The 27,763-nt window shown below is 37.7% G+C and overlaps 1 protein-coding gene across 1 annotated transcript in view; it reads right to left on the reverse strand.

The window, feature by feature from the left end:
* Positions 1-27,763, reverse strand: part of CTTNBP2 (cortactin binding protein 2) — a 125,084-nt gene that overhangs the window by 7,464 nt on the left and 89,857 nt on the right. The window contains exons 11-21 of the mRNA XM_087723645.1: positions 26,933-27,028; positions 26,694-26,773; positions 24,778-24,864; positions 24,594-24,693; positions 22,997-23,149; positions 22,613-22,800; positions 10,193-10,371; positions 4,715-4,923; positions 4,265-4,450; positions 3,947-4,007; positions 2,075-2,207 (exon numbers count right to left, since the gene is read on the reverse strand). Of these exons, the coding sequence (XP_087579771.1) occupies positions 2,075-2,207; positions 3,947-4,007; positions 4,265-4,450; positions 4,715-4,923; positions 10,193-10,371; positions 22,613-22,800; positions 22,997-23,149; positions 24,594-24,693; positions 24,778-24,864; positions 26,694-26,773; positions 26,933-27,028 (1,472 nt within the window). The remainder of the gene's footprint in view (positions 1-2,074; positions 2,208-3,946; positions 4,008-4,264; positions 4,451-4,714; positions 4,924-10,192; positions 10,372-22,612; positions 22,801-22,996; positions 23,150-24,593; positions 24,694-24,777; positions 24,865-26,693; positions 26,774-26,932; positions 27,029-27,763) is intronic.

Consider the following 27,763-nt stretch of genomic DNA (forward strand, 5'->3'; position numbering starts at 1 on the left):
AATGGATAAAGCAAGAAGAGGGGAGGATCATTCTTACATTGGAATTCTTAAAATATAAAGCCTTACCAACAATATACTCATAGGGATACTGTATTAAAATACACCATTGCATGAAAGATTTATACATTTTTGTCTTGAATTACCAAATGTATTCCTAGTCTTTTATAAATATATGTTAAATGTTCCATCAATTTAAAATGTAATGTTTAAATAACATCGATAAGCCAATATTTCCTTTTTAAATTACTATATTTATTTAGTAAAGTCTTGCAAACTTTGGGTGAGAAAGTTTGGGATTCAGATTTTGTCTTGCAACTTTGGCTCCAGCCAAATAAATCCATGACATTGGCAAGAAATCTTTTTAGCACTGATGAAATTGCTTAGTTTGATAATGAAATGTCTGCAAGAAAACAACCAAGCTCAGAGAGCACAAAGACCACACAAGAATTTTGTTAGTGAAATTTGGAAAGTCTCCTCATTGTGTGGTAAATTAATTTATACAATATATATGAAATCTAAACACAGAGGAGACACACATATAGGGGTTTCCCCAATTCCCCATATGACAAATGCAATTTGTAAACAAAATCTTAACCCAATATAAAACCTCTGGTTGTCATCACTATTTAAATGTTTAAAACTTTCTGCATGATGACATCTGTCTGAGCATGAGTTAATTTATGCAATGCAAAATGAAATCTGAAACACTAAGGAGGAGACACACACTTGAAAAGAGGGAAGGGACAATTAGTTTTGTTCAATTGATGCTCCAGAAGAAATAATACAAAGACATTTTGGGGACAGGCAATTTCTCACAAGTAAGTACTTCCACCTTACTCTACTATCCAGTTTTCAGGATTGTTGGTAGTGAAGATATATTGTGTTTTGCTATTGCCTCTTCTTCTTCTGCCCCCCCCCCCCCCCAAAGGTTATTTTGTCTGGGTTTGTTTGTGTGTTTCTTTGTACGTGTGTGCACAAAGAAAAAGAAGAACAAGAAGGAGTAGAACACCAGCTAGTTGTCAATTTTGTATTTTCCCCCAAAGGCAATGTCCAACAGCACAGAAATGTTGCTTATAGTTGGCATGGAGGTGGAATAATTCCCGTAATCTCTGCAAAAAAGGCTTAACTATCAGAGCAAAATGAGGGTCAGAAATCAAAGCTGTGTCTAAAATGGAAGAGAACAAGGTTTATGAATACTCAAAATATATGAAGAGAAAAAAGGAGGATGAAAGATGAAAAATACACTATTGGACATGCTGAATTTGACCTAATGACCCTGATGATAATGAAAAATGTATCAGCGCTCCTTCATTCAGAGATATGAAAGTGAAATTTAAAAAATGGTCATATAGCCCTAAAATTCAATTAAAACAGAATAGTCATCATGTAACTGAAAAGGCAGTAGCAGAAAAGAACAGCAGCTAGGTATGAGCAAACATTTTAAAACAAACATGCCAAATATATACTCAGTGCTAGTCAGACTTCTACAGGGCAACATAATAGGGAATGGTTCAGAGGTGGGTTGCTACCAGTTCTGCCCAGTTCGACTGAACCAGTAGTGGAATTCAGGCCTGGGGTCGCAGAACTGGCAGCAACCCAGGCCTGCCAAGCCCCCAAACTGGTTCCCTCACTGCCACTTGGCCACCGCCATTTTGGATTTTAGTGACTGCTCATGCACAATTCACTGTAAATTGTGCCGTAAATGCGTGCAGAACAATTTACTTTGAACAGCATGCGTATGCTGTTCATTAGTTCCCAGATGCACGTTGTGCGATGGGTTGCGAGCTGACAGTAACACCGGCAGCAACCCACCCCTGGAATGGTTGTTTTGGATTAAGACAGATTGTATGCAAGATACTTTGAAAAGAACTGCCACAGCAGATGGTAAGAGGAAGGAAGGCTGAAGTATAGGGCAAAATAGGGCACAGGATACATGTAACTGTAAGAATCAAAAGAAAAATTATATAAGAAAGCTTGGAAATTGTTGCAGGGGTTAGAGAAAATACAAGGAAAGAAAATAGAATATAGAGAAACTTAGATCTGACTGCTATTTGTGGAAAAGAATAATACATACTTTACTGATGTCAGATTCTGATTTGCTTAAACAAATACTCTGAAGTTCCTGTAGAAAATCCACTTCATCATCTGAACCAATAGTCAGTCTCTGTTCCAGGTTTAACACACTTAATGGATCATCTTCGGGAGATCTTGGAAAGAAAAACAAAATTATGTTGCAAAACATATCAGATGACAATCTATAAAATGGAATTAAGAAAATGTTTATCTCTTTTAGTTTAATAGAGAAAGTATACAGGGTAAGTTAATTAGATTCATGTAATAAAAATTCAACCTAAGACAATTTTTAGTTGGCTGAAAGAATTTCAATTCAAAGGAACTCATTGTTTTTTTCCAAACAGGTTTTAAAATAAAGGGTACCATTTGAAGATAATATACGTAGCTCAGAGTTCAACTCTGGAGTCCTTGGTGCTGTCTTAGCTTGATTCTTCACTTGCAGACATTTCACCACTCAGCTAGGTAATATCATCAGTTCTAGTGAGTGCCAGAGAGCACTCACTAGAGTGACTGATGATGTTATCTACTCAGGGAATGAAATGTCTGAAAATAAACAACAAAACTCAGAGATCACTAAGGACTTCACAAAAATATTTAGTAGTGTATAAATAGAAATCTATTTCAGATGGAAATGAAATATACAGTAGCTGATTATCAATCCAAATGGAATATTTTGGAAAAAAGTTTGCACATACTTTATTCATATCTAAAACTATCTACTAGGGAAGAAGAAAACAACAACTTGCTACCATTTCTGGACATCCTGATCAGCAGAGACAACAATGACAAACTAGAAATGCAAGTCAACAGAAAAACCAACCTTACTAACCATGTGCTCCACTACCGAAGCAACAACTCAACCTTCCACAAGACAAGCTGTGTAAGGACTTTATTCAAATAAGCCCAAACACACTACAGCAACACAGAACAGCAGAAAAAGGAAATGGATCATCTGTACAACACATTCCAGCAAAATGGATACCCACGCAACTTTATCAAAAAATCCCCGGCCACTCAAACCAATTCAGCAAAACAAACACAAACACGAATATGAATTACACTGCCATTCATCAAGAATATCTCACAAACCACAAATAGACTACAACAACCACATGGAATCAGGGTAGCACACAAGCCAACTAAAGACTTTCAAAACATCCTAAGCAGATCAGAAGACCCAGCAACCCCAGAAGAAAAAATAGGAGTCATCCAGAACATACAATGTAAGGACTGCAACAACCACTACGTAGGACAAACAGGCAGAAGACTGGGAGAACACTTCCTTGAACACCAACTGGCAGTCAGAAGACATGGCAAAAATTCTTTAATTTCACAACATATATATAGATTTAACCATAGTTTCAATTGGGAAAATATGACAATCGTAGACCAGGCCAAGTCCAAAAATGCCAGGGAATTTCAGACCAACGATCAAGTAAACAATATTCCAGTCAAGAAACTGCACGAGCCATCAACAAATAGACCAAGCAAAGAATTTCTAAAACTGCCCCCACTCACACATTAATATTGGGATACTAATAGAATAGAATTTAATTTAGTAGAATTTTCCAATATGATATTCACAATAAAATATTCACATTTTCCCAACTGATTTAAAAAAAAGTTTTGCAATATTTTAGCACTATTGGAAAGATTTTTATATTTGCAAAAGAGAACATGGTCTTAAATACAAAATCCAGCCATCATACTAAAATTGTGTAAGATGTACTGACTGCTATAATTTCCGTGCAATAATGGAGAAACATACACTAGGTGACAAGTACGATGTATTGATTTATTCGATGGCTAAAAAACTGTAATCTTAAATCTCCTTGAGGAGGGACCAGACATCACATGCAAACATAAAACTCACTTTTTTTCTAAGGAAGACACTTTATTCCCATTTTCCTTCAATATATTATTTGATTTAATACCTATGGGAGAGAAAGGATCGTAAGTCAAAAACTCATATTTTATGCCCATCTTTTTTCCCCTATCTTTGAACAGGGTTACAACTATCCCTGGACAAGTATGAAAATTTATGTTCCAAAGTTACTTTAAGCAGAGCTGATAAAAAAGGTAAAAAAAATGAAAGCCCTTAACTGGGTTTTTAAAATGTCAATAAGGAGTTTTCATTCAAGTGTCCAAATAAATTATCTCTGTTGCCTCCCAATTTCCACCAATATTTTACCTTCTGCACTTCCCTCTACCTTACTCCAGGACTGGGCTGACGAGTGGAGTGACTTCTTACGTGGACTTGTGTTTGCTTTTCTCCAAGCAACATTTTCTCCTTTTTTCTTGGTGCAATTCTTATAGTTTGATACCATAGAGAGAGGAAAGTTTCCTCCTTTAAAGTCTGCAATGTACAGCTCCATTTCTGTAACAATGGAAATGAAAGAAGCAGGTGACAATACTGTGGTCCAATGTGGTTGCCAAAGTATTAAGTAAGTGCAGTGTGATTGTCAAGGTATTAAGTCTTTTGTTTAAAAGTGTATTTTTCCCACTTAGTTTCATTCTGGCCTTACTTTCATTCTAAGCTCATGATCCCAGGGATTAACAAAAAAAACTTATACAAAGAAAACTAAAGATCACAACAGCAAAAGTAAATGTTCCAGAGATTTACACATTTCCCACAGTTTACCTGATCTGGGAAGAGGGCATCCATGCAGAACTGCCTTATTTAACAAGATGCTGAGTGCAGCTTTCACTACTGCCTGCTGCCCTTGGCTTGGGCGTTTTTTGACTGCCATTTGTCCAGGTGTGACAGGTGGTCTTCTAAGGGAAGCTCTGGAGATAATTGCTTCTTGAACTCGGGGAGCAATAATGGCATTCCACAATTTTGACATCCACCTTGAAGCAAAACGAAAAAAGAAATAGGATGGTGGATTATGCAAGATATTTTTAAAAAGAGGATAAAGTTTACCCCTCAGTTATTCTTGTTAGGTATAACTACTGATTGTACTGTTATAGAGACTAAATTGATTTTGAACCTAACAACGGCAGCAAGACTATTGGTGGCGCAATACTGGCAGAAGGAAGATTTGCCTACTATTCAAGAATGGACATTAAAAGTAACAAACTTAGCAGAGATGGCTAAAATATCAGCATATCTCAAGGATCACTCAGACAAGAAATATAAACTGGAGTGGAGAAGATGGATTGATTATATTCAAAATAAATATGGGACTAAGAAACTCCAGATAGCCTATGATTGAAGAAGCAAGGAATGACATAATTTGTTTAGAGTTAGCCTAGCAAAAGAGGAGTTAAAGTACAAGTGAGGATGATGCTAAAGTTTTTTTAGTTTACTTTAGAATATGATTGTTAAAGATTTATACCCTGTATTTGCTCTGGGAAGTTGGGGGGGGGAGATGGGTTTGGGTGGGGAGGGTGGGGAAGGGGAGATAAATATTTATAAAAGTTTTTTAAATTTTCAATAAAAAAAAGAAATAGGACGAAGAGATAACTGTCATTTCCAGATACTGGTGCAAATATAAATAAAAGGGCAGTGCTAACACAGCTCTAACCACCAGTTTGCTATTCAAATGACAATGATTTTATCTATAGTAGTTCATTCAATGTGGCAGCATGTCTATTTTGTTATTTTTCCAACAAGAGTGAGATCCACTAAAAAAAAGTACTCAAAGAAGCAGCATAATTTTGACAAAATATTAGTTGCAGTTTGGGGTCATAAATCAGCATCAAATGCTCTCTGACTCAAAGCACTGATTCCTCAAACTGCTAAGGAATTAGTTGTCCAAAGCTGTTGAAGGGGAAGGGAACTCTGACATTGTACTGGCACAAAAAGGCCTGGTCTGTAAAACCAATGGATTATAGAAAAGGAATGTGTTGGTCATTTTTTATAAAAAAATTGAATTATATTCCAACTTTTATTTAGAACGAATCAAGGCAAATACAGGTAGGCCTTGACTTATAAGAGTTTGTTTAGTAACCATTTGAAATTATAACGGGCCTGGAAAAAGTGACTTATGACTGCTTTTAACATTAACAACTGTTACTGCACCACCTAGTCACACAATCAAAATTTGGATGCTTGCCCGCTGTATTTATGACTGTTGTGGCATACTGTGGTCATGTGATCACTTTTGCAACTTTCTGACAAGCAAAGTCAATGGAAAAGTCAGATTCACTTAAATATAAGTATAATCTTTATTGTCATTGTACTTAAATGCAACGAAATTAGTTTTAACCTCACTGGTGCAAAATTAAAACAGAAACGAAAAAAGAAAGAGAAAGAAAAAAAACTAGCGTGTGCATGGAGTGATTGTGGTTGTATTTAAAAGTCTCACAGCCCAAGGATAGAAACTATCTTTAAACTTGTTTGTTCGGCTGGCTATACTTTGATGGTAGAAGTGCAAAGACACACTAACCAGGGTGTGAATCATCTCTGAGTATCTTCCTTACTCTGCTAAAGCAGTGAGATCTGGCGATGTCACCCAGTGGTGTCAGAGGACAACCAATGGTTTCTTGTGCCGAATTAACTTAACAACCAAGTTACTGATTTAACTGCAATTATTCACTTAAAAACTATGGCTTCTCTCCACCAAAAGTTGCCTGAGGATGGGCTCCAGCATGAGTCTGAAAGCTCTGAATACTAAAACTCTGGTGATTGACCCTGATTGGATGCTTTTATTCAGTAGTTCAGGTGGCTGCATACACAGCACTCCATTCTTTTTTCCTCCTGTAATAATGAATTTGTGAAGTAGATAGGCGGGTCAAAAAAAGAATAATTAGTCAAGGTAAAGCAGAGCATTTCTATGGTGAAGGTAGAATCTTACTGTATTTTGAAATATAAGACGCACCTTTTCCCCTCAAAAAAGAGGCTGAAAATCTGGGTGTGTCTTATACACTGAATACAGCATTTTTTTGCCTCCTGAAACCCTGTCCCCTTCACCAAAATAGCCATGTATAGCATGTAGGAGGCTTTCAGAGAGCTCCTGGGGGTTGGGGAGGGCAGAAATTAGCAAAAAAATGGGCCATTTTTTACTCAATCTTGCCCCCCCCCAGCCCCTATAAGCTTCCTAATTCCCTTTTTTGACAAAAAAAATGGGCTGGCGTTTGCTCAATTTTGCCCTCTCAGCCCCTATAAGCTTCCTAATGCCCTTTTTTTTGGACAAAAAATGGGCCAGTTTTTCCTTGTTTTTGCCCCCCCCCCCCAAAACACTCTACAAGCCTCCTAAGGGCTATTCATGCCCTTTTCCACCAAAAACGGGCCGTTTTTGGGAGGTTTGCAGAGTGCAAAAACTTTTTTTTTAATTTGCCTCTTCAAAACCTTGATGCATCTTATACTCCGGTGCGTCTTATACTCAGAAAAATAAGGTATTTGGGTCCTCCCCTGTGTATTACTCCACAATATTGCTTTTCAACGCTAGAGAATGACTTTGATTTAAAACACACAAAAGCCTCAGAAAATTATAACAGTGTTCCCAACTATTTCACAAAAGTAATATTTTTGAAACAGAAAGCAAGGTATACACAAGTGAAAAATATCAGGAAACTTAATGTTAGTTATAGCATTTCATTGCTTATATACCAGTAAAGATAAATCTCATTATAGTTCACACTTTCCTATTAATGCTGGGCAGATTTTGGCTCTTGCATTTAGGATTTCTTAAGTAACTTAGAAAAATGTGAGTTCTCCCCCTTTTGGGGAGTGGGTGGGAGAGGGACAAGACTATAAAAGGATTTCATTTAAAAATAGGGAGTGGTACTAACTTTGTTGTGTATGTTGCATTTGAACAAATCTGCCTTCCCTAATTCACAAAGAGGGAATTAATTCTCTTCACAAAGAGAAGAGTTAAACTGAAGGCTGTACTTCCTGCATTTAATTTTCCTCCAACCTCAGCATTTATAACTCCTTATTTCACAACTAAGCTTGTGGATCATTGTAAGAGATACCTTGGGCTAAAATATTTTACATTTAATGAAGTGCACTGCTGATAGCTTATGCTATGATAGATTTACTAGTCTTAACAAAACCATAAGTCTTCTTCTGACAGATAGAGGCAAGTGGTTACGTTAACCATTCCTCTAAGAAAGCTCCTTTTGGCTGTGTTTCAAAATATTCCTTATGACCAGCTTATAAATTGAAATGGAAAAAGTCTGAATTAAAGCCAAAAAGAGAAGCATTGATGTATTAGAACTTTTAAATACATCTAACGTTCATGGGAAGTGAACCAGTACCAAAGCCGGTAGTAACCCACCCCTGAAGCATAGAATATCAGCAATGCTGACATTTGTGGGATAAACACATGCTTCGCCATTTTTCTGCTTGTTTATTTTTAGCACCTTGTTTTATTTACCAAGAAAATTAATATTTAAACAGAATACTGTTTCTGACAGTCACTCACCACCTTTGAAAAATCCTTACTAAAGTGATTTCCCCCCCTTTCTTTCTTCCATAACATGCTGAGACTTAAAATATAATTTTTCATCTTTAGAGCAAAAATTCCCAAAAGATGCATCCTTATTCCAAATTTAAAGTTTGACAGAGAGGCTTCTGATAACAACCATCTGTATGCTACAGTTCAGCTATTGGGAAGTCTTAAAAGCAGTGTTAGATATGATGGCCAAAAGTAAGCAGAACTTGCTCACCATACTATCCATCTTACTAATGGAAGGCAGAAGTGCCCAGCGCTTTGGAGCAAAGGACCACAACTCATCTCTGATGAACAAGATCAGGCAAAAGCTAGAATTTGATTTAAAGTAATTAAATGTTTTAGTATAATTACTTCCTAGTATTTTATGCTTTCCCTTTGAGAATATTAAAAAGTAACAGCTTAAGAAACATCTGTTCTGTCAGAGATTTGGTTAAGCTTATCTCAACCCTACCCATCTGATCCAGTCTGGCACAGTGACCCTAGTTTTTTTTAAACAGTCAATATTTAAATATGACTAATAATTTTGATGTATTGTAATTGCATTATAAGCTGCTTAGAGTCATATGCTGGAAGCGGCATAGAAGTAATGATAATAAATAAAATTTTACTGAAAGTTATTAAATGTTTTAAAAATTATATACTAGTATTAAAAACTTAATATTTTGGGATTGTTTTATGAATAAAAATGTTGGGGTAAAAATAAATGATAAAATTCAGCAGCAAAATTTAGATGGCTTCTGGATTATTAGATTTGGGAGCCTGCATATAGCTCTGGGATCACAAGTGGTCAAGCGTGTTCTTTATCTTACCTTATCTTATTTTGGTTATCTTTTATACATGTCATATAAATGTATGCTGAATGATACACTCTGCTGCAAGGGCTTTAAAAAACTCTCTAATAGGAAACTAAGATTTGTGGTTTGTGGAATTTTGTCTAAGATCCTATATCGGCATTTGCACAAACCTCAAAAACTAACAATGATATATAAATCAATGATAAAAGTGAAAAAAAGATCTTTATATTTTGGGGGGTTCCTAAAACAGAACTTATTATCCATATAGCAGCTATGAATTAATGAATACTATGAGTTCTAATTTTCTGAAAATATAATTAAATATAAATGTTGAAATTTAAAATCCTTATCTCCTCTCCTCTCATCTTATTATCATCTTACATAATGTTACCTTACCTTATCTTATTTTGGTTATCTTTTACACGTCATATAAATGTATATTGAGTGATACCCTTAAAATATATGTTGCTGATTAATATACTTTTAATAATATTTAGTGACAAATGTTAGTTAATTAGTTAGTTACCAATAGTTAGTTAGCTAGTTAGGTATCTTTGAACCACTCTTGATTGTCTTGGACAAGTCCATGCAATTTTATGTATGTGTGTATGTGGGGGGGCTTTTGAGACCCTCAAGGTGCACGAAGCCCTTGTCCAAGCCTCCCAGTCTGACAATCAGCCACATCCAGCCTCAGTGACTGATAGAGCGACCACATCCACTGCAGCAGGCAATGGCAGAACTGGTTTTGCACAAGCAGCAGCTTCCGCAGTCCCAGCACCAACTATTTCTACCTGGGCAAAAGTAATATATTAACCAGGTTAATGACTGAGCAAAGAGTGATTAATTGGAGGGCTGGAACATACTGGAGATTAAAATGTTTTAAAGGATGGGATGGCATTAATAAGAATTATATAAAAGACCTACTTCACTATTGCATGACTGTGACCAGGCATCACCGGACAAGAAAGAAAATGTCTGGGCCCAACAAGAGCTTCGGGTGCACCAAGCCGTGACAAACACAAGTTCAGTTGATCCCACACTGTAAGCGTCCACTCAACCATCTTGCACACAGGATCACAGGGAGGTGGCATTTGTCCCCTGAACTGCATAGAACAGAACAAATGATTACTTTTTAATGATAATCTTATGTTGCTCTTTAAAGAAAGTAAGCAATTTCCATTTACATTGCAAATCACAGGAAATAACAATTTTTAAAAAGGATTTTGAGAGCAGGTTAGCACCTGGGAATTTACTGTTTGATAATTAGCTTCAAGTTATGATTACCAGTACAAACATCTTCCTTTAAAATATGTTACAAATACTGTATTTATCCCAAAGAGGAATAGCTCTAAATTCAAAATGATTTCCTCTTGCCCTGCCCTCACCCTAAATACAGAAAAAGATGACACAAAATTTAAAACTCAAACACAAGGTGCTGTTTCTCAATTAATGCTTTGTAACCAAAGGTAGCAAAGGTCGTTCTTCATGTTCCAGACGTTCTTTCTTTTAAACTATTTATTTCATGAATAGTTAATTGTTGCTAAGTTTAAAAATATTAATTCAACATTGTTTATTCTTGTATATTTGTTGTACTTCTACCATTACTGCTGCTGGTACTCTGTGTTCTTTACAGTTTTGATTTTTAATTATATTTACCATGGATACATTAATTATCTGAATATTTATTGGATTGCTGCTTTAAATAAAATGAAATACACCAAGGAAAACAAATGGCAGCAATTTTTTTAGATACTCAGAAAGCTTTTGATAAAGTAAGCTGGCAATTATGATACATCAATTAAATTGCATTTTTTGGAGAAAAGATTATAAATGTAATTAAGATGATATACCATAAACAAACAACAACAGTAATTGTAAATGGGGACTATACAGAGAATTTTAATATAAAGAAAGGCACAAGACAAGGATATCCGCTATCACCTTTACTATTTATATTGACTTTGGAACTCTTGAACAGGAACATCAGACAGAAATTAAAGGAATGGAGATAAGAGAGGAAAGATATAAACTACAAGCATTCCCAGATGATTTGGTATTCATTGCAGAATAACTGTTGGAGACAATTCCTAAACTATTAAAAAAGATAGAGGAGTTTGGAGAAGTAGCAGGACTGAAAATAAACAGAGGGAAAAAACCTAAAGTTATAACCTCACACAGAAACAAAAAGAACAACTGGAAGAAACAGTGGACTTTCAAATAGTTAAGAAAGTTAAATATCTGGGAATATATTTAACAGCAAGATGTGCAATCATAAAAGTAGATAATAATATAAAATTATTTAACCAAATAAAATTAGATTTAGAAAAATGGAGAATCTACATCTATCAATGTTGGGAAGGATTGCTACTGTAAAAATGAATATCCTACCAAAACTATTTTTTCTGTTCCAAACAAGAAATTCTTCGATGATTTGAACACATTGATCTTGAAATTTATTTGGCAAGGGAAAAAGCTAGAGTTAAATTGAAAATGTTACAAGAATCTAAAGAAAATGGAGGATTGTGGACTACCCGATTGGTTTTTATATTACCAAGGATGTGTTATAACATGGCTAAAAGAATAGATAACCCCCAGAAACAAGAAACTATTATATTTAGAAAGACATGATCTACAACTGGGATGGCATGCTTTCTTATGGTATGAGAAGAATAAAATTCATAGATACTTTCAAAATAACTACATAAGATACTCACTATTATCTGTCTGAGAAAAAATAAAAATTAAGATCTATTTAAGAATCCCAGAATGGCTCTCAACGATGGAAGTGTTCACCAAGTCTGGTGAAGTTTGAAAAAATTGTGACATATAAAGACATTTTTGACATTGAAGAGAAATTAAAATCTAAGCAAGAACTTGAGGTCCAGGGTATTAAATTAACACGGTGGGCCTCAATTGCAAATACAATCTAGATATGATAAAGACATGAAAATGTACAGCTTTTATAAAGGAAACAGTTGCCTTTGATGAGATATTGTTGAATTCTATTGAAAACTAATTTAAAAATATCATTTTTAAGGAGCCAAGGTGGCGCAGTGGTTAAATGCAGCACTGCAGGCTACTGCTAGATCAGCAGTTCAGCGGTTCAAATCTCACCGGCTCAGGGTTGACTCAGCCTTCCATCCTTCCGAGGTGGGTAAAATGAGGACCCAGATTGTTGGGGGCAATATGCTGACTCTCTGTAAACCGCTTAGAGAGGGCTGAAAGCCCTATGAAGCGGTATATAAGTCTACTGCTATTGCTGCTATTGCTATTATTTTTTTACTAAATCAGAAAATGGAGGATGGACAAGTAAAAAGACACAATGATACAGTGTGTGGGGGGGACTTTAGATATAATATAGAATTAGAGAAATGGCAAAACCTATGAGAAAGTAATTATCAATTAACAATAGCAATGTCTTATAAGGAAAACTTATATAAAATATTTTATAGATGGCACTTACCACCTGCTAGGTTAGCTAAAATGTTTTAAAAAATGTCTAGCAAATGTTGGACATGTAACCAAAAAACAGGGATATATTACCACATATGGTGGACCTGTGTTAAAGCACAGACTTACACTGAAGATTAAACAGAAAGACGATACAGATTATTACCAAACATGGAACTCATTCTACCAGTGGTTGGGAAAAAAAGGGGTGGAGAATAAAAATGTAATTTAAACTGCTAAGGAAATAAAATAACCCAGACAACCCCCCAAGCACCCCTCCTCACGAAGCTTCTGAATCCACATTAACTTTCCACAAGTTGTTATGCTTCCATGAGACTCTTCTGGGAATGTTCAAATCTATATACTGGGAACTGGGGAGGGAGGGTATAGAGAATGCAGTTTCAGGTACTCAGTGCGATCACTGCACTGTTTCGCCTTAAGAAAAGTGAACAAATGAGGGTCCCAATGCCCAGAAATAAAAAAAATGTGATGGGAAGGGGGAGGAGTTAATGGGTGGCAGTCAAGGAGGATGGGGAGATATCAGAGGGAAAGGGAGAGAAGGAAAGCTACTATGAATTATCAGAAGGTTTAGAAAAGGCTCCAAAGGATCCTTAACATGGGGGCAATTTTCCTTTGGACTGAAAGGAGAGGTGTTGCAGCAACATAGCAGATTAAAATGGGCTGGGACAAAGAAGAAGTTCTGGAGCAACTTGCTTGAGCTTGAATTTTGTGATTCTCTCCACTTCTGTTTCCTGGCAGGCTCTGTTGCAGGACCACAGCTTCACAACCAGATTAACTGCCTTGTTGATGTACAATCTCGGGTCAGTCTTTGGTTACATTTGTAGTGAGTGAGGAAACTCTGTTTGGGGTACTCAGTGAGTAAGAAAGGGAAGGCCATTCAGTTGAGCCATCTTATCCTATTCTTATGAGAAAAATGAAATTGAGGCTTGCTCACTAATATGGGCACTGATGTCTCTTCCTCCTTTTAGTCCCACAGCAAGATCACACCAACGATGGATGAACCGATAGAATCCAGGCTGATGGACCTTTCTGTTTTTTACTGAATGGCTACCCTGGAGGTACAGGACAATGTTTCTGAGGTACCATTTTAACCAACATTTCTGGGATTTCCTTTCTGATTGCATGGATGGGAAAATGTTCTCCTGAAGTATTAGCATTATCTCTTATGTTTCCTTTCGGGTGGAGAAGAAGTTGCTGGAGGAGGCCTTTGGCCTCATGCTCAGAAGCCTTCTTCGGCAGTCTCCCACCACAGAGCAGTTCATTTTTATTCTGAAGGTAAGGGCCCAGAAATCCTTTGGCAGAGAGATTCTTGATTCTCAGAAATGAGCAAACATGTTTTTTTCTTTCTCAATTTCACAGCACTTGGACCTGCACGGGCAACTCTTCTTGCTGACACTGAACCAGCCCCTCTACTGTGGGAACCATCATCCCAGGATCAATGTAAGTAGCAAAACTAAATTAACATGAATTGTAGCCTTTGAGTCCCCCGCAGCTCTTGGGATTCCACCCTCAAATAAACTGCCTCTTGGAGCCAAAGACAGTGCAGGGTGATGGTGGTGGTCTTTTTCCTCTTATTCCACTTGAGGAATTTCTAGGAAGGTTGTTTTGCTAGTAATATTTGAGTGATAGGCCAAGGGAAGGATAATTACTCTCCAAGACACTTGGCAACAATGTGAGGCAGTTCTTTCTTTACAGCTGGATGAAGCCCAGCAGGCTTTCCCAGATGTTCCCAGGAGAATCTGTCAGGCTGGAACCACCTACTAATACATCAATAAAAGTAACTTTATTGAGAACACTAAGGGAAGAGGGTGAGGTTACTTATGACCTGTCCTCTTAGTTACAACAGTCACACCAATCCTACACTAATGTCACCATATAATCCTTTGCAGCATCCAATGGTTAGATGATTGCAGTTTGAAATATTTAAATTGTTTTGAGGCAATTTTTTTTTAAAAAATGGGGAAAAACAGCCACTGGATAATCTGCATTTGGATTTACCACCATGTGATTCACTTAATAACTGTTGCAAAATGATTGTAAAATCGAATTTAGTCATGTGGAGACTTGATTTAAAATGGTAATGACTGATCATGCAGATTTTGAGCTCCCTTCTTGTCATAAGTTGAGGACAACTCCCATAGATGGAAAACGTATACAAGTTCTATAGGCAAAAGAGGAAATGCAAATCCTAGGTGATTGTCTGAGCTAATCTGATCAATCGCTAGTTGTCTGAGCTCCCAGATGAAGTTTGGACTGCTCTGATATGGTACAATGAAGGGGCTTGTTTTCTCAAAGGTTGTTGGGCAATTCCTATTGTGCCTAGTGGCTTTCATCCTGTGTTGGATCTTGGGTGAGGGGCTGCTTCTGATCCTATTACTCTGCCTTTGTTAGCTGTCAAACGTTGCTGCAAACAGTTTTGAAATAGCCTGTCTTGAATGGATCTCTGCCTGCAGTATTTGCTTTGCTTATGAATTTGTCTTCTTCTTTCAATAAGAACTTTATCTCTTACATACTGGCAACTGCTGTGATATATTAAGAAAGATCTGGGGTTACTTCCTGCCTCTAAAAACATGTTTCTCTAATTCTCATTTAGAGAAATATAATATTCTGCCTTTTTAATATTTCCCAAAATATTTCATTTTTCTGGGAGGTAGGTGCTAATTCCCACAACACTGTCAAACTATTCCTTAAGACTGTATTACTATTCTCATGCTTCTTATTACCTATCTCCTTTTCTATTTATGACTATAACTTTGTTGCTTGTATCTTTCCGATTTATATCGTTTTATTTAGTTTCCTAGTATGTTTTATGTTGATTGCTTATCTAGTATCCTATGGCTATCACTAAGTGTTATGATGTATGATGAATGCATTTTTATGATGACAATGATGATGATTGATCACTTATAGCTTTTAGGTACACTGAGAACTTATGCATCGAAAACAAATTCCTTGTGTGTCCAATCATACTTGGCCAATAAAGAGTTCTATTCTATTCTATTCTATTCTATTCTATTCTATTCTATTCTATTCTATTCTATTCTATTCTATTCTATTCTATTCTATTCTATCCTATCCTATCCTACCTACCCTACCATATTCTATGCCACCTATCTCACTAGCCAGCTAGAATTTTATTGTATTACTCTATAAAGATATTATAAGATGTCTTCTGATTTTTAGTTACTACACAGTTATTCAGCTCTCCTTCTGCCATTTGTATAGGTATGTTCTCAAAAAAGAAGTCCTTAGATAATGGTAACTGGATTCACAATCGATATATTACTAATACTTTTATGTCTGCACTGGGTGAAATGGTGCATCGTAGACCAAAAACTTTTCAAGTTACCTTGCAAAGGGCCAGCAGCTGCCTCAACTGGGTGTGCCCCTTTAGCAGTGGAAGATAGCAAAGTTCAGCTTAGGGCGGAAGGTGTGGCAGATAGAGGGTAGAGTGCATATTAGTCAAAAGGGCAAAGATGCGGGGGGGGCATAGGCAGGGGGAGGGATTTGCAGCACACATTGCAATTGTAAATGTGGGCAGGCTACCAAGTGCTTCGGTTTTGATTATGTGACTATGACGTTGAAGCCTGGTCTTAACTACTATTCATTCAGCGTCATTGTAACTTTGAACAAATTGTTCAGCAAGGACTATCTGCATTTATATGTATACAGCTGAAACTGTAAGTATGTTGTTGGTTCTGCCAATGATAATAAATGAAGAACCAGACAAGCCCTATAAGAATGAGCAAAATATGTACAAAGACAGGTTCTTGCACATTTCAGTGGGAGTTTGTATCCCATTGGACTGGATCCAGAAACAGCCCAGTCTAATAAACACACCCTGTCAACATTATAGGAAACTATTGTGCTAAATTCCCACTGAATCATTACAGAAATGTTTGCTACACATATTTCCTACAACTGACATGCAGTCACAAGAGGAAACAGGATAGAATATTACACAAATGATAACTTGCAGAATGTGCTGTTTAAACCATCTTACGGGGGTGATCTTGGGGCAGGTGACTGTTACACATCATGGTTTGGGCAAAAATAAAAGGCATTTGGGATAGAAACATTTTTCCTAATGACTCTTTTGTCTAATCACATCATTATAATGTTGCCAGAGAAAATAGTTAATTTGATGAGGTGAAAAAATTCTCAGACATTCACACGTTGAGTTGTAAAACTATTGATTCAGATCACAAAGGAGCTTGGTTCAGAATTAGCCCAGATGGAGGTGAAGGTGACTTTCAAATATAATAGTCAAAACAGGAAAAAAGTGGTTTAATGCACAAAGAGGAGGAAAAATCCAATCTTTTAATTAGGAAAGTGAGATTACCTCAGTATAATGGGGGAGTGGAGCTACTTATGTATATGTCATTGTCAGTGACGTGCGGTGAGGTTGTTACCTGGTGAGGCTCAGCAGGGCAGCGGTCGGCCTCGGCGGGGGGGGGATTTGCATTGCGGGAGCAACCAAGCGCCTGGGTCTGCAGCAAAGGCGCTTGGTGGCTCCCGCGATGCAAAGTGCCCCGCTGCCCCCCCCGCTGTCCCGGCCTGCGTCCGCTGCTTCTCCAAGCTCCGCCGCTGGAAGTCCCGGATCGCCTCTGGGGGAAGGCTGAGTGAAAAATGGAACGAAGCTTCTCTGCGGCCTCCCGGCGCTGCCCAGAGGCTCTTGCAGGAGCACGTGTCAGCGGCCAGCGGCCTGGAGTGGCCCCGGCTGTGCCGCTCCAGGCCGCCAGCCGCTGACACGTGCTCCTGCAAGAGCCTCTGGGCAGTGCCAGGAGGCCGCAGAGAAGCTTCACTCCGCTTCTCTCCCAGCCTTTCCCCAGAGGCGATCCGGGACTTCCAGCGGCGGAGCCTGGAGAAGCAGGCCGGGGCAGCGGGCGGCAGCATCGGGGATGGTGGGGCACTTTGCATCGCGGGAGCAGCCAAGCGCCCAGGTCTGCAGCAAAGAGGCAGCCTCCTCCTTCTCGCCCACTCCTCTCTCCTCTGAAGCACGCCCCGCCCAACGTAAGCGTGCTCAAGAAGACACGATTGGCTGCTTCCAAATCAGGAGGCAGGAGAATTAGTGCCTCTTTTCCATCTGAACTTCTTTGCCTTTTAACTCTTTATTAACTTTTAGAAGGTGAAAAATTCCTTATGGAAAAGAGGCCCCGAGTTCTCTCGCCTCCTGCTTTGGTTAACACTTAAGCAGACACCAAGCCACTGTGACCTGGAATCTGGTAGCAACTATCTTGGCTTTAATTATTTTAAAAAAAAATATTTAAATTTCTTTCTTTTTCCTGAGGAGACTGGTGAGGCTCTGCCTCTCTTGCCTCTAGTGACTGCACGTCCCTGGTCATTGTGGAATATGCTACATTGGCTCAATTGTTCAGACTTCTCAATTTTAAAAGTATACCAGTGCATAGCATTTTTTCTAAGAAGAAATGTGAACTTGTAAGTATGATTAACAAATTATTATAGACCAGTGATGGTGAACCTTTTTGGCACTGAGTGCCAAAATGGGAGAGTATGTGCGCGTGTGCACGTACACCAAAACCCAGATAATCTTCTGGCTTTTGGTGCATGCATGCCACCTGATCTGCCAGTTTCTGGCTTGCATGAAGATCAGCTGTCTGGCATACATGCGCTGGCTCCACCTTCCCTTTTGGGGTCCTTGTGCTTCCTGCCTGCCCCTTGGTCCCTGTCAGGGTGGCGGGACATCCCCACTGATTACCTGCTTACACAGCTCTGGACATGGAGAGAAAGTTTGGCAGGGAATGCTGCCTCCCTCCACTGGAAAGCCAGAGCCCCTTCCCGGCCTCAGAAAAAGCCAACACAGACCCCCTGTCTCCTGCCACTTCTTCCAAGGGAGTGTGACTGCCTCCTGGCTGGTGTGTCTCCATGCATGAGGAGCTATGTTCTCCTCCGGCCCTCCTGGGGCAGTCACCAGGGCTTCCCTCCCACCCACACCCGAGCCGGCTTCTTGCACTGCCCCAGCCTGCGGTGCATTTGCGGTCCGGAGCACCTGGCCGGCTCGGGTGTCCCAGAACAGCCATCTGGCCCCCGTCATCTTCTGGTGTGTGAATGCGCACTGGCCAGCTGTTCTTCCAGTTTCCGATGCACCTGTGCATGTGAAAATCAGCTGGCCGATGCACCGGTGCCACTTCCAGCAAGCATGCCATATGTTCACCATCACAGTTATAGACCATTGCTTCCTGAAGGCCTTCTCCAAATATCCTTGTCCAAGGATATATGAATTGGCACTGAGAAGTAGGATCAGCTTTAGCATGTTAGAGAGGGTCAACTACCAGGTTTCTAACACTCCAAGCTACTGGTTCTAGGATTTTTACATTTCTCATAGTGACTGATGGTACTCCTATTACTGTACTTGGGAGTACCATCAGTGGAAGACCAGTTACCATACACCATTAATCAAAGCTTCCCCCAAAAGTCCTACTAAGAAATATTTTTATAGTGATTAAGACAAATCAATGTGAAGGATATAAAAACTCAATAAATGGAATTCTGCAGCCCAGATCTCAATTTTGCATGAGCCAATCCATGATTATCAATAAAGAATTAAATCTCTTCTTCTGCACCATCTTATGACATCTCCCTAAGCTACAATAATTTAAGTGTAATTTAATTAGCTTCTACATAACATCACTATTACTTTCAAGGTAAATATCTTACGTCTCCTATAATGTAGCATCCTCTTAAATCTGTAACACTATTAATAAGCTGCTGGAAACAAACATTTTCACAAGCTATCAGCCAGGTGCTGTTAAGAACTTAAAATGATTTATTCAGTTTTGAATGTGCTGCTTTGTGAATGTGCTACAGTGATGGGCCCATGGATATCCTTGTCTGATTTGGCTTATTTTAATGATAACATTTGTACAAAATCAAGAGCACTTGAGAGATGTAATAGAGATAGAAATGAAGTCCAAAATGTTGCAGAAGAACTTGACCTAAGTATTCAATTAAGGTATAATATCATGCTTTGAAGCAACAGCTATAAAGGAAATTCCTTTCAAAAAGGAGAAAAAACTCACAACTGTCTAATCTCGGTGTTTTATAGCCTATAGCAGGATTGGGAAAACTGACTATAGAAAGATTTTTTTTTAAATGCTAGGCTAACTTGAAGTTGGCATTTACTGAAATTGCTCTTAAAAAGGTAATATACTTAGCATTGTTATGCCCATCTAGGCTTAAAATATATATAGTTCTTCAGTAAAGTAGAACAGGCAGGAGCATGAATGCATTGTGACTTAAGGAGATTAGCTTTTTGAATATACATCCACAATTTATTCAAATTAATCTTATTGAATACACACAAACACATACACACTTTCTAGGTAAAGGCTAAGACAGAACTCTCTTTTTTTTAGTAAAACAGAACTTACCTTTTAACTGAAAGAAGAACATGGTAATATTGTAGGTTTAAGTTAAACTGTACCCAAATCTTGATTTTCCCAGATCGCTATTGGGGCTAACTCACTTACAATATTCAAAGACTTTGGGCATGGCTGCAAATTTATTACAGAATACAGCTACCTTTACTGTGAAAAGAAGTATGTCAATGGCCTTTAGAGAGTCTTCCCAGCTGGAAAGCCTAGCTCCTCCACCTAAATATTCCTGGCATGCCATTGTCTATGCTAGTTTTGGAAAACATCTATTTTGGTCTGCATTTTCTGACTCAAAAGTTGGGGTTTATCCAAGAAAACTCTTACCCCCCTTTAGTTATCCTTTATCCCCTGTTCAATTATCTGAGTATGGCTACTTCAAAAACTCCAACCAGGAGAGGAGTGCAGGTACCTCCTCTCCCAATTCAGTGACGTGGGGTGAGGTTTATGGCTGGTGAGGCAGAAAGTCACCCTGCCACTATGTCCGACATAGAGGCGAGACGCCAAAAGCCCTGCCGCTATGTCCGACATTAAAAAAAGTGACAGACTGCGCACCAGCAGAAGCGGGTCACACACACACACACACACACACACACACACACACACACACACACACACACACAAATTACTTACAATAATACAATTACTTACAAATTACATTAATTTTGAATTCCTCCCCCTCCCTCCGACCCACATTCCTTTTCCAACTGTTTCACAATCACAGAGGATTTCAACTCTGCCTGCCATGATGAAAATGTAAAAATATAAAAGGAAAAAGGCAAGACCTGCTGAGGTTAGGCTGGGTTAGCTGCTGCTAGAGTCCCCAATGGATGACTCTGCTTAACTGTTTAAAAAAGCCTCTAAAAAAATGCCTCTACAGGAGGGGGCAAGAGAACCGAGTGCCTCATCTACATAAAGAATTTTTCAGCTTTTAACCCTTGCTTAACTCTGCTCGAGTGATCATAAAGTCAGACTAAATGAGGCACGAAGTTCTCCCACCTCCACCTGTAGAGGGCACTTTTTTAGAACCTTTTTTAAACAGTTAAGCACTAAGCAGAGTCATCCACTGTGATTCTGGCAGCAACTACCTCAGCCTTTTTCCTTTTACATTTTTTTTCTTTTCATGATGACAGTGGTGAGACTCTGCCTCCCCTGCCTCCCCTGACTACACGTCACTGCTGCAATTCTCTCCGCCTTTCAACTTCATGAATGGTCCATTAAAGGAGTACAAGGACATAAAGAAAGAGGTTGGAGGATTTTTATTAATCAAATTGGGGAAAGTGAAGAACAAACTGGCTTGTTTTTTGCTTATGATCAACTACAAGACCAAGAACTACTGTAGTATTGCTACCCTTGTCCCATATTTGAAGCAAGCATTGTGATGCCACAACATTTTTAATTTTGCATTAAGATTCCCCCCCCCCATTCTGTACGAAACTGAATCGAGAACCAGGAAATTTCAACTTCAGTCTCAAACTGCAAATTATTGCAATGACTCACATTGAGCCTACTTTTTACAGACTATTGTAGTGATTATTGTAATAATATGTGGGCTCTGAACATTCTAAAGTGGGGAATGTAAGTGTTATAATCACAATAAGCTTAGCTTACTTTTTTAAATAGCAAAACACAAACTTATGAGTAACTTTTAGTTGCAATGAAGAGACAATCTTGGGGTTGCCAAGTATTAATGTCCTTCTTAATCGCTGTAAATCAGACATGGCCTCTTTTGAGGAACAAGTCTGATTAATAGTGCAGGCCAAAGAATATCCTTTTTGCACTAGGAACTGGCATTCCCACTCACTCTATTAAGTAGCAATATTTATGACTATACTTTGAAGATAAGATGATGTACCATCTCTCACTGGTTAGACTTGAGGATTTGGAGCTCTCCTTATTAGCAAAATATGCTGCAGTCAGCATAAAACTTACTGTGAAGTTCAACCCTGAACTACACATATTCTCTTCTATTACAAAAAAAAAAATCAAACCAAAAACATACTGTTTCTTATCAAAACCTGTAGTAGGTTTTGAATAACGTGCCTAGAGACAATCTTTTATTCTGTGGCTTGACTATGAATCAGGATAAAAAATAAGGTAACATGGAATTGTTTTTAAAAGCAATAATAACTTCATTGGAAACAATCCAATTATACAGTAAGTGTCAGCTTAACAGTTTGACAATATCATTGATGAACCATAATCTGATATTGGTCTGCAGCTATGCTATTCAAAAATGATAAAGCATGGTGTACAGTCTGCCTCTGGGCTCTAGAAAATTACTACCTCTGATAGTGATTACTCCTAAAATTTATCCATCAAAACTAAAAGTTTATCTCTGCACCAATTTACTCAATCATAATGATGTGTACGTGAGATCACTAGGAGTGAAGCTTCACATAATGTGAAGCTGACTTTAGTAATCATGTGAAATATATTTGGTTGTGAACAACTGTCTCAAACATAAACGTGAGATTCCTACCTTGCTTAAAACCTTCCTTCGCAAGAATTTCCGCAGAAGGCCGTGGATTGGTTCTCCATCCCATCTTAGCTGAACCCAGTGAAAATGTTGCTGAACCATCAAGTCGGAGCCCTGAAGCCGAGATTTTGCAATGGTCCCCATAAGGTAACAGTTCTCATGGAAGTAATATGCATATGACACTCCATTGGCTAAAATAATTTTAAAATATAAGTTTATATAGTTCTAGTATAAAGAATCACAATCCAAATGTAAATCAATTAAAGGAGTTAAAAAAATCACTATAGGAAGGAGACAGGAAAAAAAATGGAATCCTATTCTTTTAATGTTTCTTTTCTCGTCAACTCCTGATTACAACCCATCCAAAGGAAATAATGCATTGTATACCTTTTTTTACAGTGTAGAGGTTATCCAAGCCACGATTTTCAAGAGGTTGAAGAAACTCCCCAAGTAATTCTGATAGTGAGGCTTTTTCTAAATTTTCTAAAATGATAATGATTCTGTTGTTTATTGAAGGCTGTTTCACTGGAATCAAGCAACCTGGAAATATACAAGAGTTTATTGTGTCTGGAAAAAGAAAGCCCATTTCACATGCCTAGAGGGTATTCTCATTATGTTTGATGGGGGATGGAACAACCTGAATTACCAAACATGAAGAGCTGATACTTATTTAATGATGAGTAAAAAAGAGAAGGACAGATGACTGCTCTAAAGATAGCACATGAACAAAATTATATGGTTGCTCCATACACTAATTATTAACACTCTGTTATTCTAATTATAATGAATTACCAGCAGGAAAAGACACATAGAAGTGTGGTGAATTCTACAATTAAAGTGTGGTGGGGGGAGGAATAAAAAACACTGGTGAGCTTGGAATCCTTCCAGGGAATGAAGCGACAGGTGACTTCTCTCCCCCCCCCCAATGAGAATTCCTGAAGCCTTTTTCTGGTTGTTCCCAAGAAAATATATTCAATCTGCTGAGGTTTTTGTAAATAGGAAGGCAACAATAAAGAAGAAACCCTGATCAGCTCATGGTGATTCCTTGCATCTGACATCAATCTGGTGACATTGGCTATATTCTCTTTGGCAATAGTCAGTTTGGGGGGGGGATATGGCCTCCATTGCTTCATTCCCTACAAGGACTTCAAGCTCTCCAGTCTTTTCATACACACACACACACACACACACACACACACACACACACACACACACACATGGATATTCCATCACAAGGGGACTCCATATAAAATAACTATATAAATGAAAAACCAAAACAATGTTTTCAACATTGTACTCTTTAAAATAGTTCACAAGTTACATTTAATGAGTATCCCTGAAAAAATACTAATAGTTCTCATTGTGCCTCTCTCTCTTTTTTTCTAATTTTCAAATATTTTGATAAAAGCATGCTTTATAATGTAATTGATTTCTCTTGGAAATAAGTTCGATGGTGTTATATGGAGTATACTTTCATATAATTACTTGTTTGCATCCGTGGCCTATCATATTCCAATTGTTGGAAAGTCCCTTTGAGATGACTGGGTTTTTCAGAAGTGGCCTATCAGTATCAGGAAGAAAATGACCTGAGAAAAGTTCTGATCATAGAGAGGAGGGCCTTACAATGAATAGCCCTCCGTGTCCCATATACCTATGGGACACACATGTTCCATATGGCGGATTTTTTGTCATGCTGGGAAAATAAACAAAGCATCTTAGAGAAAAGCCATTAATCTATTGAATCTACTCTTTTCCCTACCCTGGACACATCTCAATCATTAGAAAAAAAAATAAGCCACTCTTCGACATAGCATACTATAAAGAATCAATGTCCCCAATGAAACAATCCAATTTAAAAAAATGCTTCTCTTATAGTTTGCTGGACTTTAAATACTGTAACTCCAAGATTTTCTGAATTAAAAAGTAGCTTTGCCAGTGAAAACACCAATAAACATACAGCTTAAAGTCAGAAATTAATTCATACCACTGTTGATGAATACTTCTGCAAGTTGCTTCTTGGATAAATCAGCATCTATCTTCACTTTGACTATATCACAGCAGAATCCTGCAGCCAGTTGCTTGTGCTATGTCAAAAATTTACAAATATAATAAATATTGATAGTATGTTCTTTCATTTTTCCAAATGCTGTGCAGTTTTATCCTCTTACCTTTAGACACAGGGCTATCTGATAAGCCACATAGTCTTGTAAACTTCCTTCTGGACCATGAAAGATAATATTACGGTATTGTTCCACCTAGGAGAGAAACACAGTAATATTGACGTACAATATGCAATTCTAAGAGATGGTATTTTTGGCAGGTCTGTTTCAAAATGAATAGACATACAAACACAGACACAGGCACACACACAGGCACACACACATATTGTTCTATGGGGTAAATGTCTAAGTCCATACTCAAAAGTAGAGTTCAGTTGTTTTTATTACCAGGAAAGTAAGAATACAATTTCAGCCTTTAACAAAACCCTTCCTTTCCCTTTCCTTTTGCATTGAACAATGGTGATCTCTAAACCATCTGGTAGGTGGATTCCTTATTTTTAGCTAGCTTTCATGCTTAGACTAAATAGATGGCATTCATCTTTTATTTTTCATGAATGTTGGTAGGAAACAGCTTCTTAATTTTTTAGCAAAATAACTTTCCTGTAACATCAGAAATTGAGCCAATAGAAACATCAAAATGGACAATGATTACACTTAGAGCTGGGACAATTCGAATAATATTACTGAACTCTTTCCCCCTCTTTAAACTGCAGGCTCCAGTACTACTACTACAGTTGTGTTGCGAGCCCTGAAGAACTTCTGGATTGAAAGACTTGAATGGTAACATCACTGCTGCCATCACTTCACATCCCTATTAAGTTGCTTACCTAAGTTGTAGCCATTTATCTACTTGCAGTTGCTCACTTTTGAACTTCTGGGTTGGCAGGAGCTGGTGTGTGTAACAGAAGCCCACCCTGTCCCATGGTAGCAACTAGATCTCAAATGTAACAGAAGCTCACTCTGTCCCATGGTAGCCACCTGATCATCAGTCCAGCCCATTAACCTTGTGAGCCACTGCGCTCCCTGCAGGATCCAGAATTCCTGCCTTATAGATGTCATGAGTGTTACGATTTCATATTCTGTGGCAGAACATGGGGACAGCTGGTATATGTGGGTTCCTAACTAAAGCACCTTGTTAGAAAAAGACTGCCTCAAATCTTGATCTGATCCAGCACATTTTTCCTAATACTCTTAGAGCAGCGGTGGGGAATCTGTGATTCACTAGATGTAGATAATCTAAACTTCAATTGTACCTGAATATAGGCCATGCTAGATCACCAGTCTTGGTGATCTTAGGGATAGGCTAATGTTTTGATTCAATTTAGAGTAAGTTCATCACAGTCAAATATCCAGGAAAAAGCTTCTGCTTCTCCTGAATGGCTCTTTTCACAATTTATTCTAAGCAATGAAATGAATTGATTGATTGACTTATTATGTCCCACCAACTCCTAGTCACCACATATATAGATTTTCTGCAAGACAATTGAATGGAACCAGGGAGGAAAATAAAATTTTCATAGCCAAAGGGAGAAAAGTAGACACAACCTTCCAATCTCAAAATAATGTCACAAATTCCAGTCATAGTTATTCAAACAGTTAAAGCTAAATATAATGTTACCATTACTTTTTGTCACAAACAATCTGCTTCTTAATGCTATAAATCAGGGATGGGCAACTATAGCCCTTTACATGCTGTGGACATCAACTTTAGAATTCTTGAGCCAGCTGGCTCAGGAATTCTGGGTGTTGAAGTCCACAGGTCATAAAGAACCTATAGTTGCCCATCCCTGCCATAAATGATACTCCAGAGGAAGAAATTAGTTTGTTTCAGTGGCCAAACTCCTGATTCTCTTTTTCTCATTTACATCAGGGAGTCCTGACAGAAGTAGATCTCAATAGATCTTTTCTCAAATGCTTAGGTAGGAAATGAGAGTATTTTAGAGGATTTTGTTTCAGCATATTTATAGACATGGTGAGTCAGAAAGAAATGTAATATCATTAAGAAGAATTAAGCATTCCCATACCAGCCTGAGGTAATTCTGTAATGTTTGAAGATGGATCATAGATGAATAAGTCACACTGTGCAGATATCCTTCTTGGGGACCTTTAGGATAAAAAATAATGAATGCAATTTCAAGGTTAGGAGAGGCTAAATATTAAATTACACACTACTGTAAATACATAGCATTCACCTATACCTATGGTTTTTATTAAATTAATTAATCCAAACTGCCTTGAAATAAACAGAAATAAATTAATTTACCAAGTAAAGATATGATGATGTATTCCACCTCATTGCTTTTCAAAAATTCCCAAGGCGGCTGAGGAAAAGTCTGACCTATTGACCATGAAATATTACCTGTGAAAGAAAGAAAGAAAGAAAGAAAGAAAGAAAGAAGTTCAGAGGCATACCCACAGCACATAATAGTTCTATTATGATGCAATTTATATAATACATCACACACTTTTATATTTGTCTTTTATAACTTTTAACTTTTATATTACAATACAACTAAGGAAGATTAAACAGTCCATTATTTTCCCCATCATATTTGGAAATTGAAATAAAGGTCAGGTAAAAAATTGATAACTGAAATTGTTGGATTTCTGCAAACAAAGGTAAAGATTATTTAATGAAGTTTCTACCCTACTTTTTATTGTAACTATTATTAATTTATAATTTGGCATTCATATCTTTTATTATGCAAAGATTAATGCAGACTAAAAAAATTACAGGAGACAATACATATAAATTCATTTTGCATATTATTCTATAGACCACATGAATTGTATAAATTCCACATGGTTTATCAGCGATAACTTGACTCCTACAATAATAATTAAATAGGACTGCAATTTGTGATATGTATAATAATTTGTTCCAAATTTACTTTAACAGAAGAATTATAGTTGAGAAAGAATTTAGGTCCCTCAAGTGCAGATATTGGCAGCTAATCAAACTGAAACCTGTTCTGGTTTTTAGATGAAAAACTTGACATTCATTCCTATACCTTTCTATAAAGAATGTTGACAGAAGGGATGTACCTCATGCAGAGTGTTTGAAGTTATTTATTTAGTTACATCACAAAGGTAT

The sequence above is a fragment of the Thamnophis sirtalis genome, unplaced genomic scaffold (genome assembly GCF_051295495.1).
Source record: "Thamnophis sirtalis isolate CommonGarterSnake01/CBP01778 unplaced genomic scaffold, rThaSir2_p1.2 scaffold_9, whole genome shotgun sequence".
Lineage (NCBI taxonomy): Eukaryota > Metazoa > Chordata > Lepidosauria > Squamata > Natricidae > Thamnophis > Thamnophis sirtalis.